The sequence below is a fragment of the Staurois parvus genome, unplaced genomic scaffold (genome assembly GCF_062004578.1).
Source record: "Staurois parvus isolate SC_StPar_1 unplaced genomic scaffold, SC_StPar_1.0 ptg000165l, whole genome shotgun sequence".
Classification (NCBI taxonomy): Eukaryota; Metazoa; Chordata; class Amphibia; order Anura; family Ranidae; genus Staurois; species Staurois parvus.
In genome coordinates this window covers 11,902,586-11,916,102 of record NW_028317961.1, presented here as the reverse complement: position 1 = coordinate 11,916,102, position 13,517 = coordinate 11,902,586, and the positions used below count along the sequence as shown (strand labels likewise).

The 13,517-nt window shown below is 43.5% G+C and overlaps 1 protein-coding gene across 6 annotated transcripts in view; it reads left to right on the top strand.

The window, feature by feature from the left end:
• Positions 1-13,517, top strand: part of MAP7 (microtubule associated protein 7) — a 245,121-nt gene that overhangs the window by 194,029 nt on the left and 37,575 nt on the right. For all 6 annotated transcript variants that reach the window (XM_089676217.1, XM_089676219.1, XM_089676218.1 and 3 more), the window contains 2 exons: positions 35-159; positions 6,470-6,747. In XM_089676217.1, coding sequence (XP_089532343.1) covers positions 35-159; positions 6,470-6,747 — 403 coding nt within the window. The remainder of the gene's footprint in view (positions 1-34; positions 160-6,469; positions 6,748-13,517) is intronic.

Below are 13,517 nucleotides of genomic sequence, written 5' to 3'. Positions count from 1 at the left end.
TAGACACTGACATTTTATTTTTATTGGAACTTAGGGACAGAAAAAAGAAACACGAGAGGATGAAAAGGAAAATAAATTACTAATACCTACTTCCATTGTCAAGAGAACCCATTCTCCTAGTATCCCAAGAGCAAAATCACTAGCAACTCTGTCTGGAGGGTAAGTGTGGAGATGTCTTTCTGTTCAGTGCACAGCTTCACTGTGGTATGTTCACGTAGACAGTCCATATTGATGTGTCACAGATACATGAATACAAGGCATGATGAAGTGAAGTGACACCGCCCTGGGTCTTCTATGCAGTGTTACTTCTTAACTGACAGCAGGGGGAGCTTTGGAGAAGAGTGGCAAGCAGGGGGTGTGGGAAAGCAGAAGGCTGGTGCAGTGCTGAGTTTAGGGGATCAGAATATTTACAGAAACCAAGTTTGGCGTACTTATGTTAGCTGTATTATGCCACTAGACCCTAGGTCACAGTTTTATGTAGTTCTTGATGAAGATTGGTCAAACTGTGCCCCGTAATCATGCCAACAATTGAAAATATAGTTGGGTTCAGGTGAGGCCATCTTATCAGTTCCATAGTGCCATCTTATTTAAAAGGGAAGAATGGAACAGTATTTTCAAATCTATCCTCTTGTAAGTTCTGGAGAACACACAGGGTAGTGCTTTTTGAGGGTGGTAAAGCATGAGATGGTCACTTGGTCTGGAATCTGGATGGAATTAAAAAAAAAAGTTTTGGTAGGGTTGAATACACCATCATATATTTAAATAAGAGGAAAGATGGTTCTCCCAAAACATAAGAGTACCAGCAACAAGGCTTTACTTTAAGAAATCATTATGTAGATGAGCTACACATGCCTTTCAAATCAAGAGAGAGTAATGTAAGAGAAAAAGCAACACATTGGTTCCTTTGAGGTGGTACCTCTATAGAGAACATGTCTCTGGTCAATGTAATATCTGTGAAATTCAGCCTACACTGATAATTAAATCTCTCTGCTACTGAGAGGTTTGACTGCTTGTTAGCAATGGTCTGCTAATGTGATGTTGGACAACAAGTAGTTAAATTTCTCAATGTCAAATCATCTGTGTAGCCCTAGGCTTAGGGCTTGTGTTGAGGGGCAAAGGCAGCGTATTTTCAGGTGCATTCAGCCTACGTTTGAAATCAGTTGGAGGATTTTGTGGGATCATTCAGAGTTCAATGATGGATGCATTCAGTCGGCTTTCGACCTAGTTCTAAGCTCCATCAACCTCTCATTGATTTGTGTGGAAAGAAAAGAAGCTTTGATGCAAGCAAAAATCCCAGTGAGACAGGCCAGAACACACCTGGCAAAATGGCATTTTACCCATATAAACATAGCATCAGTAATGAAGATGCATTTTTCTGCAACTGTAGGCTTGTGATTTTTTTTTTTTATTTGTGAAGATCATCATATTACAGACCAGCATGCCTGATGTTTTGTTATGTGCACATTACGTGCTTACAATTAGATGGTTACTAAACTTCATTTCAGGTTCCAAATGTGACTTCTCTCTCTTGCCTCTACAAAAAAATTGTTAAATATAGTACCTGTGTTACAGACTTCGATGTGTTTGACACACTGTGGCATGCAACCTCCTGATATTATGCATACAGCTAGCCTGCTATGCTGTCAAGGAATTTGCTTGTAACTGCAACTAGAATGGTGCTTTTGGAAAACCGGTGAAAAATTGCTTATTTAGCCCCAAAAAAAGTTTTATCTGTAAAAGGTGTTTTGTAGTAGTGGTCAGGAATAGCTTCATCAGAACCGCAGTGATTTCTCTATGGCAGTCTAGATAGTGAAGATCAATCAGTCCCAGGAGGACAGGTATTGCATTCAGTTTATCTTTTAGAACAGGCTGCAAGGTCAAGCATTGGTCAAACTACACTGAAAAAGTAGTTATGCTGTAAAGACATTGCACTGGTAATGCTTGTTATTCTGAGTAAGAGTTCACTGTTAACATTAATTGGATAAAGTAGGATAAAACCTGTTCTGATTGTTGTTGCTCCCCACAACATTAATCATGCCATCAACTTGTGCTTCCTTCCCACTCCCCTATCCATTATTATTATTATACAGTATTAGCAGTACCAAGCCAAAGATTCCTGTTTATAGAGCAGACTTGTCTCACAGATGTGCAAGGGGTAGTCAGATCATCTCAGGACTCCTATTCACACCCCCCACAGCTATGTCTTCTACCCCCTTCTCACCCCCCACAGGCATGTCTTCTACCCCATTCTCACCCCCACAGGCATGTCTTCTACCCCCTTCCTACCCCCCACAGGCATGTCTTCTACCCCCCTTCTCACCCCTCACAGGCATGTCCTCTACCCCCCCCTTCACACTCCCTCCCTCCACAGCATGGTCCTCTACCCCTTTCACATCCCCCTCCCCCCACAGCTATGTCATTTACCCCATTCACACTTCCCAGGACACAGAGAGCAAACAGTTAAAAGATGAAGATACTTACACACAGTTCTGGACAGCGGGCCAGAGGAAGCACAGCAACAGGGGGAGGGGGGCAGGAGCTCCCAGAATTAATGTTTAAAGTTAACCAGCAGGTGATTGGTTGCTAAGTGCAGCCAATCACCAGCTTGTTAATAGGAAAAGTTAACTTTGGCAGCTCCCTTCCAGCCACCCTTCTTGCCCCGCCCCACCCTGTCTAGTGCTTTGCTGCCTCCCGCTCTAAGAATTTGACAGTTGGTGGAAGCTGAAAGGAGAAAGCAGCTCCCGCCCAAGCCCCCTCCCCATCCCTGCTCCATCCAGTTCTTTGCTGCCTCCCACTCTCCGCTCTAGGGGCAGAGACTGGAAGAAGAAAGTGGCTCTTTAAGTGGCATGACCACAGCGGTCCGGATTGGATACTGACTTGGTCTGGATCTGGACCGTGGTCCACCATTTAATGATGACTGATCTACAGGCTCCTTAGAGGTATCTTGTTTGGAGAGAAGTTAGTACACTTCTAATGCTTTCTGAATCACTGACCTGGAACAAATATGCACTCAGTGAAGTCACATATTTGAACTGCACATTTGTTTTTTTGTTTTGTATTTTTTTGTTCAGTGACTCAGAATGTATTGAAGTCACTTCATCAGCATCAAAGCCAGGCAGCTAAAATATAAAAGACAATGACATACTTTCAAGGATTGTATGTAATTCAGAGTTCTTTAATGAAATTGGCAGTGCTGAGACGAACTTTTTAGGGACGGTACTGCCATAGATACATTTTGAGTTCTGTGAGCATTTGTAGAACAACCAGCAGTTCTCAGGACAAATGTAACAAATATTAGCAATAAAATGCAGTGCTATAAGCGTGAAAGATACTGAATTAGTTAAATTATATATCTCATTGGAATCAAAATGAAAACAGTACTAAAAAGCACACACAGGTTGTAACAAAGTCCATTTAAAATCCACATAAGCAGGCAGAAGTTGGTGCTTGAAAGAAAGAGCCCATTTCAAGAAGGAGACCGTCACCATCCACACAATAAGAAAACCTCTTACCAAAAGATTTGACCGCCCAAAGGACTGGTCAAATAATGCAGTAAATTGGTCCAACTGGTGTGACAAGGACTCCTGAATGAAGGCTCCTTCCGGTAATTTAACAAGCACTTCTCCAAATTATAGGACCTCTAGGCAGCAAACCTCCCATCGGGTAACAAAACACCATGTAGAGAAGAGATGCCAACTCTTAGTGTAGTATATAACTCAACCATGAAATGTATTAAAATTACAAAGAACTTCAGTAAAAACTGGCCTGTCAAATACGTTGTTTTAAACCGACAAGATGGCTGCGATGACGTTCTCAGGACAGCTGAGTTAAAACTGGTACCCACTGGCTGAAAAAAAACAAAAATTTAAAAATTTACAATAACACAAGCGATGTTAGTACAGCAATCTCCCCTACTGTGCCTTTGTGTTTTGACCCCACCCCCAGAACACACTGCTCGGATGCTGGTATTCCAGCATTCCCTTTCTACAAAAGCTGTTCCTTAGACCAGCTTCTGTAGAAAAGACAGCTGTACACACGGACCGAAAGTCTCCCACCTCCTGCTGAACCGGCTGATTTTCGGCCCCATGCTAATCCGTTTCGAAGTTTCATCCCTTCTTCATCAGAGCTGAATGAAGAAGGGATCACCCTTCGAAACGCGTTAGCTTGACCAAGAGTTTATCTCCCCTTTGGATGGAACTTGTACGTGACCTGTAACCCTGTGTTGGCTATGGTTATTATATGCCTAATTTACTGCTACTCTTGTGAGTATATTTTATTAATAAATTAATCTACTATTTACTAAGGTAAAGCGCAAGGTTGGTGCGCTCTTTTTTTTATTCTTTGCTATAGTTGCATGTCTACCAGACCTACTGGACAATTGCAGATACGCTTTCTTGAGGTAGATGTTGATCAACCAGGTTTGATTTTTTTTTCCAAGCTCATTGCTGTTTCTTTCCCTCAACGGAGGTCATATCTGTAGGGCGCATCCCATCCCCTCTCCAGCCCGTATACAGGTGAAACTGGAAAAATTAGAATATCGTGCAAAAGTTCATTTATTTCAGTAATGCAACTTAAAAGGTGAAACTAATATATGAGATAGACTCATTACATGCAAAGCAAGATAATTGAAGCCGTGATTTGTCATAATTGTGATGATTATGGCTTACAGCTCATGAAAACCCCAAATCCACAATCTCAGAAAATTAGAATATTGTGAAAAGGTGCAATATTCTCGGCTCAAAGTGTCCCACTCTAATCAGCTAAATAAGCCATAACACCTGCAAAGGGTTCCTGAGCCTTTAAATGGTCTCTCAGTCTAGTTCAGTAGGAATCACAATCATGGGAAAGACTGCTGACCTGACAGTTGTGCAGAAAACCATCATTGCACCCTCCATAAGGAGGGAAAGCCTCAAAAGGTAATTGCAAAAGAAGTTGGATGTTCCCAAAGTGCTGTATCAAAGCACATTAATAGAAAGTTATGTGGAAGGTAAAAGTGTGGAAGAAAAAGGTGCACAAGCAGCAGGGATGACCGCAGTTTGGAGAGGATTGTCAGGAAACGGCCATTCAAAAGTGTTAGGGACTTTCACAAGGAGTGGACTGAGGCTGGAGTCAGTGCATCAAGAGTCACCACACACAGACAGATCCTGGACATGGGCTTCAAATGTCGTATTCCTCTTGTCAAGCCGTTCCTGAACAACAAACAACTTCAGAAGCGTCTTACCTGGGCTAAAGAAAAACAGACCTGGTCTGTTGCTCAGTGGTCCAAAGTCCTCTTTTCTGATGAGAGCAACTTTTGCATCTCATTTTGGAAACCAAGGGTATGGAGGAAGAATGGAGAGGCACACACTGCAAGATGCTTGAAGTCCAGTGTGAAGTTTCCACAGTCTGTGTTGATTTGGGGAGCCATGTCATCTGCTGGTGTTGGTCCACTGTGCTTCATTAAGTCCAGGGTCAACGCAGCCGTCTACCAGGAGATTTTGGAGCACTTCATGCTTCCTTCCGCAGACGAGCTTTATGGGGATGCTGACTTAATTTTCCAGCAGGACTTGGCACCTGCCCACACTGCCAAAAGCACCAAAACCTGGTTCAATGACCGTGGGATTACTGTGCTTGATTGGCCAGCAAACTCACTGTACCTGAACCCCATAGAGAATCTATGGGGCATTGCCAAGAGAAAAATGAGAGGCATGAGACCGAACAATGCAGAAGAGCTGAAGGCTGCTATTGAAGCATCCTGGTCTTCCATAACACCTCAGTAGTGGCACAGGCTGATAGCTTCCATGCCACGTCGCATTGAGGCAGTAATTGCTGCAAAAGGGGCCCAAACCAAGTACTGAGTACATATGCATGCTTCTACTTTTCAGAGGTCAGATATTGTTCTATGTACAATCATTGTTTTATTGATTGCATGTAATATTCTAATTTTCTGAGATTGTGGATTTGGGGTTTTCATGAGCTGTAAGCCATAATCATCACAATTATGACAAATCACGGCTGGAACTATCTTGCTTTGCATGTAATGAGTCTATCTCATATATTAGTTTCACCTTTTAAGTTGCATTACTGAAATAAATGAACTTTTGCACGATATTCTAATTTTTCGAGTTTCACCTGTATATGCTTGATGTGATCACGTTTTTGCTATTTTTTTTTTTTTTTTATTACAGTGATTATTGGCAGGTGAGATGATCAGTGTCTCCAGTAAGCTTTATCTTGTTTCCCAAATTTGAAAAAAGATGACCGCTACATTAAGGTGTTTGTGTGTTACTTGCACAAGCACGCTCATAGAACATGAGCAATTATGTGTCAGTCAGTCTAATAAGCTGGTGGTGGTTACTGGTGAGCATACCACTGCAGGGACAGGAGCTTAAATTTTGATGTATTTTTGTTAGGTTTAAAGGAAATATTAGAATAACAACATTAAATTTGTTTTCAGACCTGCATGTTTTTTCAATTTTTCTGATTTCAGACATCAGCAGAAGTCATCGGTCACTTATTCTAGTACAGCTAAGCCAGCACCATCCCTATCTAATAGTTCCAAAGTGGTAACTAACCCTCAGCGCCCACCATCACCTGGAAATGTCCGACCAGTAAAAAAGGAAAGCAAAAAAAAGACTGAAAACAAACAGGCTGAGGTCACAGTTAAGGAAAACACAGAGCCTAAAGATTCTTTACCAGCAGATGTAGAGAAAAGCAAGGAAGAAAAGCCTCGCAGCCCGAGTCCTGTTACAAACGAAACTCTACAAGGTACTGATATTTTTTTTCAACAGGTAATTGGGATATTTTTATACAGTGTCATCTGCAAGGTCCTTTAACCAGTTATGGTGAGCGGAGCAGCAGCCTGGGCCAGTTAGTAAGAATAATGCTTTTAGTTCTGCGTGGTCATGTGGACCAAGCCAAACATTCATATTAAAGGTGAACTATGATACACTGCTGCATTCCTCATAATATATCAATGTTAATGGTTTACTTTGAGAAAAAGGAATTAGAGCAGTTTCTTTTGCAAATGTTAGACATAAGGGCACACAGGGAACATATTAAAAAAAAAAGTGTAAATAGGAGGCTATGTGTCCCAAAACAGCCTACGGTTGCGTGTTTTATTTTCATGTAAACAAGAACGGTTTATGGGGGCTTGGTCAGCTTTGCATGCAGTAGGATGTGTGCTCCATTCTGCATGCTGGTAAATATCCTGATTGGCACCTCGTTCTCCAGCTACAATGGCATCTCGGGTCCCCAGGGTGTTCTCTGACCCCCCCTGCTGTCACTTGGTGCCCCGATTATCCTGATTCGAGATGGCTAAAAGGGGGAAAGAAAGTTGGGCCTTGCTTGAGTCAGTTGGGCAAGATGGTGGTACCCCGATTCGTGCATCCAAGGAGAAGCAGAGGGAGGCTGCTCAAAAGTTCTTTGCCAGGCCAATCACCAGGGAAACTTCCCAGAAACAACTTTTGGACTCCGCTACTGATCCGGACTTAGACTTTGCAGGCTGTACACAGATCCCTCTTGCACTGGCAGACCAAGAGATCCCATCCTGCAGTCCCGCAGTGAGTATCCCACCATCCTAGTCTCATGGGACACAGCCTGTGATTTCCATTGAAGATCATCCTGAACCCAACCTTAGAGAAATCTTCTCCGCAGTCACTACATGTACCTCATCTATAGCGGTTCTTACCAGGGAGGTGAAGGGGATGAGGATGGAATTGACCCTGGTGCGTCAAGATATGCAGAAAATGCGGGATCGCACTGTGGCCTTGGAGGGGAGAGTGAGTACCCTGGAGAATGATTGGCAAACATTACATAGGGACATGCGATATGTGCAATCGATCGCTTCTACTAATGCCTCTAGATTGAAAAATTTGGAAAATCGGTTACGCCTCAACAATGTGCGCGCAGTGGGTATCCTGGAGCACGCTGAGGGTAAAATTATGTAACCTTTATTGAAGCCTTGCTGACCCCTACCTTTGGCAGTGATGTATTCTCCTTCATGTTTGCAGTAGAACGTACAGAGTCCCAGCACATGCTCCTCCGGTCGGCGCTCCTCCTCGACCCTTTTTGTTCAGGCTCCTCAATTACCGGGACAGAGATACCATTCTCTTCCAGGCCAGAAGCAAGGGTAATCTGTCAGTTGATAATGTTCAAGTATCCTTATTTCCAGATTTTTCCGTGGAAGTTCAAAAGCAACGCACAAAATTCCTGGATGTCAAGAAACGTCTTCGGGCATTGGGCCTTCAATATGCCATGCTATATCCGGCTAAACTTCATGTGCTTGCGGATGACACTTCTCACTTTTTTGATACTCCTAATGCAGCCTTACCATGGTTGAATGGAGCGGAACATCACCTGGCAAACTCCCCTGGAACCTGACCCTGGGGACCTGGTTGATCTTTAGTGCTTTAAACTCAGCTTAGCAGAACAGCGGAGTATTGCTCTCACACTTCCTTCCTTTTTTGTATCAGAATTTTTTCCCGCTTAAGGTGGTGCTCCTCTCCTCTTGGGCTATCCTTACTTTTACCTGCTGTGTGCTTGTCCACCAAACATTGTGCAAACCCCAATCTGTTTCTGGTCCTGAGGGGACCTTTTAACATCCTGCCAGTGTCTTCAGTTAATATTATTATGGCTCTGTTGGCCTACATGTCGGTAATAATTTCAGTATTCTCCCTTGTTTTGTTTATGGTTCACCTGCGATGTCTGTGTTTAGTGGAGTACATGTTGCTGGGTTTATCTTCCCTGCTTCCTTTGGCTGTCCTCCTGGTCACCCTGCCCCATGTGATCTGGGCCTCTCCTACTGCCTACCCGCTCATTGCTCCCCTCGGGGGGGGGGGGCCTTATGCTTGTCCACGAGTTATCCTTCCTATTTTCTCCATACGTTTTATGTCTATCTCCCATAAAGAATTGATGTTTTTATCTTGAAATGTAAGGGGCCTGGGTGATAAAACCAAACGGGGTGCTGTCTTCCATGTACTTAAACATTTCAAACCTTCTGTAGTATGTTTGCAGGAAACCCATTTGAAATCTGACACCGTCAGTACCCTCCGCTCTCTTTTATTTCCCATGCAATATCATTCCTTCCACTCCACGTTTTCTAGAGGTGTGTATCCTCATCTTTAACTCTATTCAATTTGTTCATGTGCAGAAGTGGATGGATGCGAAGGGCAGGTATATATTCCTACTGTGTACTTTGAATGGGTTTTGCTGCATAGTGGCTGTGGTATATATCCCTCTGCTCTACTCTTCAGAGGTCATTAAACGCCTAGCTCAATTTATGGCCAATCATCCTGATGTTCCCCTATTGGCATTAGGTGATTATAACAAATGCTTACTCCCTAGTTTGGATAGATTGCCCTTGGGCGGAAGGGGCAGACAATTATCCTCTCAGCCTACCTCATTTGCTAATTTATTGGTGGAACTGAGCTTCTGGGATGTGTGGCAGATGAAGTATCCGACAGCAAAATGTTATTCTTGTTTTTCTGCTACTCATGATGGGCTTTCACGCATAGTTTTGGGCCTTGGGAACATGACTATCCTGCCATAGGTGTTTGATGCTGCGTATGAACCCAGGGCTCTATCTGACCATGCCCCTTTCTGGGTCAAACTACAGTGTTATACCCGCTCTCTTCTGATGTGGAAGGTGAACCCATTTTGGTTGGCACTGTTTCCGGAGTCCGAGTTGATTCCAGGGGAGTTGTCAGACTTCCTGCAGCGGAATGAAGGCTTGTCCCCGCCAGGAATGGTTTGGGATGCGTTGAAGGCCTTCCTGAGGGGTTTGATTATCCGGGAGATTTCAGCGGTTAAGCATAGATCCAGGGAGTGAGAGGAAAAGGTACAGTTAGATGTTCAACAGCGGGAGATTCAGATGATCCAAGACTGAAGCCCCTGTAACTGCACCTCCTGGAAAGAGGCCCATGCCCTTTATGAATCAGTGCTTACTCAAGTAGCGATATTTTTTGCAACCTAAATATTTTGAGGAGGGGGAAAGTACGGGGCTCCTTCTTGCTCTTGTCCCGAAGTCACAACAAGGGGTGTCCACTATAGACAAGATTGAGGATGCTGATGGAGTGATCTGCACGAGTCATGCGGAAATCCTGAGCATTTTTCATCACTTTTACGACGATCTGTATGCTTCTAAGGCTCCATGTACACGGGACACTTCTGAACGATGGAAACTGACTGCTGGAAAATGTAGGTTAAAAAACGTCTTTTAACCACATTTGCATACCGCATTTATGAGCGTTTGCGTTTAGAGGCGTATTTTAAAGATAACCTCAGGAGACCTTCCAAAATGCCCAGAATGCACTGAAAAACAGTACAAAACTAACTATTTCAGACATCTTGAGAGTAGCAGAGAGAGCAGTATTTGTTGAGATTAACTGTCTTTTTTTTTTTTTTGTGGTGTTTAGATGTATTCCAGATCATTTCTGTGCAGAAATTATTGCAGCAGTGTCTAACATATTTTCTTTCATGCGAAACCTCAAAGTATGGTGTACTAGGTCCATTTGAGTACCGGGAAAACGCTTTGCATGCATTTTTCATGATGAAATGGAAATGGAAGAGTTAAAATATGATGCAAATGTTTATAAATGCGGTTAGCCACATTTACAAGCATTTGGCGTTTGAAACGCTAATAAAATCTACTCCTGAACACAAGTTTGGTGCGGTTAAAAAAACAACAGTAAACTCAACTGCCTGTAAACGACTGTAAACGACATAGTGTACATGGACACATAGGAAAACATTAGGGAGAGTTCAGGGGCTGCTGAAAAAAAATACAGAAAAGCTCCTAAACGTGAGTTTTATCAACTGCAGTGTACATGGAGCCTAAAACTGTAGCCACCCATTTTGAGCTTTTTCAGTTTTTAGACACCTGTTCTTTTCCTGTTTTTTATCGGAGACTGACCAGAGGGAACTGGAGATGCCAATTACTGTTGAGGAGTTATCTGAAGCTTCGGCAGGCACCCTCAGTAATAAATCTCCGGGTTCAGACGGATTGCCATTCGAAATCTATAATAGATACGGCTTTAAAATTAATTGGCATAAATCGGTGTTGATGCGCATGGATCCTGTAGAACTCCCCCTCCCAGCATGTGCGCAACACATCCAAGTAGTGTCTACATTTAAGTATTTGGGGGTGGTAGTCTCTTCTGATCCTAAGCAATATATTTCTCAATATTTTACCTCTACTCCATCAGCAGAAATTGAAGTGTAACAGTTGGTGCAAACTCCCTCTGTCGTTGGTGGGTAGGGTTAATTTAATTAAAATGATTTGGGCCCCACAACTTCTTTATATTTTTCATAATTCTCCCATATGGATTCCTAAGAAATGGTTTCATCGCATAGAGACCCAGTTTAGGAGTCTTATTTGGAAAAAACAAGCAGCTAGGATAAAATTGTCCACATTACAATATGGCAAGGCGTCAGGGGCGCTGGCGGTTCCTGAGCCCAGACTTTATTTTCTGGCTGCCCAATTGCAGCAATTGGTTGGCTGGGATTCATCTGATAATACTGATCCCATTATAAGTTTGATTTCCCTTCCTGATCCCACCATTTCGGCTCTTTGCATCTCCCATTCTTTTTGATGAGACCTCTCAGGTGAACCAGTGGTTGTTGTTGATGTGTTTTTTTTTTTTGTTTTTTTATTGTTTGAAGCCTTGTTTTGGGCTTTGTTCCTTCATTTCTGTTTACATCTGGATGGGAAGGAATAAAAAGGATCTGCGTATCCACGTTGTTCTATTTATGTGTAATCCTGCTGTTGCATTAATGTCATTGTGGATTCTGTAAGTACTCTTCCATTTGCTCTATTATCTTGACAAAAGTTGTTTGGATGAAAAAAAAAATAACTCTGATTGGATTATTTTTTTTTTTTTTTTTTTTTTTTTTTTTTTTTTTTTTTAGTTTTTGTATTTCAATAGTTTTTATTAGTTTTAAGCAGTATAAAACAGAGGCGACAAAACATGCCCCCACAGGGGCTATCAATTGCACCGATAAAATAAAAAACATAATAATAAAAGAAAAACAGTGCTCTAACTTCAACAAGGCAGAAGGTACGCCCACGCAGGGGCCTTCAATGGCACATAGGTTACAATGACGGTAATGAAATTCTAACTGCAATTAAAGGCAACTGTCAACTATCACCCAAAAAAAACTAACAGAAATGGAGAGAAAGAAAGAGAAGAGAAATAAGAGGAGAGAAAAAGAAAAAAAAAGAGAAGAGGAGGCAGAGATCCAGGAGCGCCACCATCAAACGCCAATGCCTAACGCCAGTACATCCCCATACTAGCCAAAGGAAGCGTGGGAAAGGCATATTGCAACCATGGTTCCCATATTTTCGAGAATTTACATTGGGAGTCGTTACATATGCTCGACATCTGCTCATTAAGCATCATATTGGTCATACGATCCCGCACCCCCTGAAAAGGGACAAACGGACTCTTCCAGGCCTGAGCAATCGTTCTGGTGGCCGACAGAAACAAATAGGATGCCAGCTTCTGCTGATGAGCAAAGAGACCCGGTATGGGGCAATGAAGCAAGGCATACCGAGCATCCCGGCGTATGGATAGATGAAACAACGTGAAAAGGAGGCCAAATACACGAGACCAAAAACGGACCAGTCTCGGGCATGACCACCAGATATGCAAGACATCGCCACGATGGCCACAACCCCGGAAACATCGATCACTACAAGCGGGATTAGCCTGGGCCAAACGAGCCGGAACCCAATACCAACGAAACAATACCTTATAGGCTGCCTCCAGCGTGGTGGTATTGAATGAGCATTTAGCTATGAGTGACCAGGCCCTATTCCAGTCCTCCGGATCCACATCCACCCCCAAGTCACGCTCCCACTGAACAACATATGAAAGAGAAGTATGCAACGGGCGTCTGTTCAAGGCTGCATAAAGGAGGGAGATAAGGCCCGGGGCGCCCGGGCGCTGCTGACAAAGCTGTTCAAAGGCCGATTTCTGGTATGGAAAAGAAGAAGTGCTCCGCAGCGAGAGTAGCCAGTGCCGCAATTGAAGGTATCGAAAAAATTCCGCCGGGGGAACATCCCGGGACTCCCGAAGAAGATCCCAGGTAGGGAAGGACCGAGAAACCAAAAAGTGTCGTACCTGTGAAAACCCATGAGCCACCCACCAAGAGAAAGCCCTTGGGTGATCTAAACCCGGTGGGAAAAGAGGGTTGTTAACAATTGGAAGCAAAGGCAGAAAGGGTGACATCAGGCCACTGGAACAACGTACCGAGTCCCAGACTCGTAAGCCATGGAGCAACATCGGGCTCAGCGATATAGGGCGCAGGGCAGGGGGAAGCCATAGAAGCGCCGACGGTTGGATAGGGGCACAGTTAGGTAGCTCCAGCAAGACCCAGAAAGGGACGTCAGAGGAAGCGTGCAACATAGACAGCGGGGCAATCTGGCTCGCCTGGTAATACTTAGTTACATTGGGCACCCCAAGGCCACCCTGGAGTCTATGAGCAAAGAGCGTATTTCTAGATACTCTGGGGTGCTTATTGGCCCAGATGAAACGCAT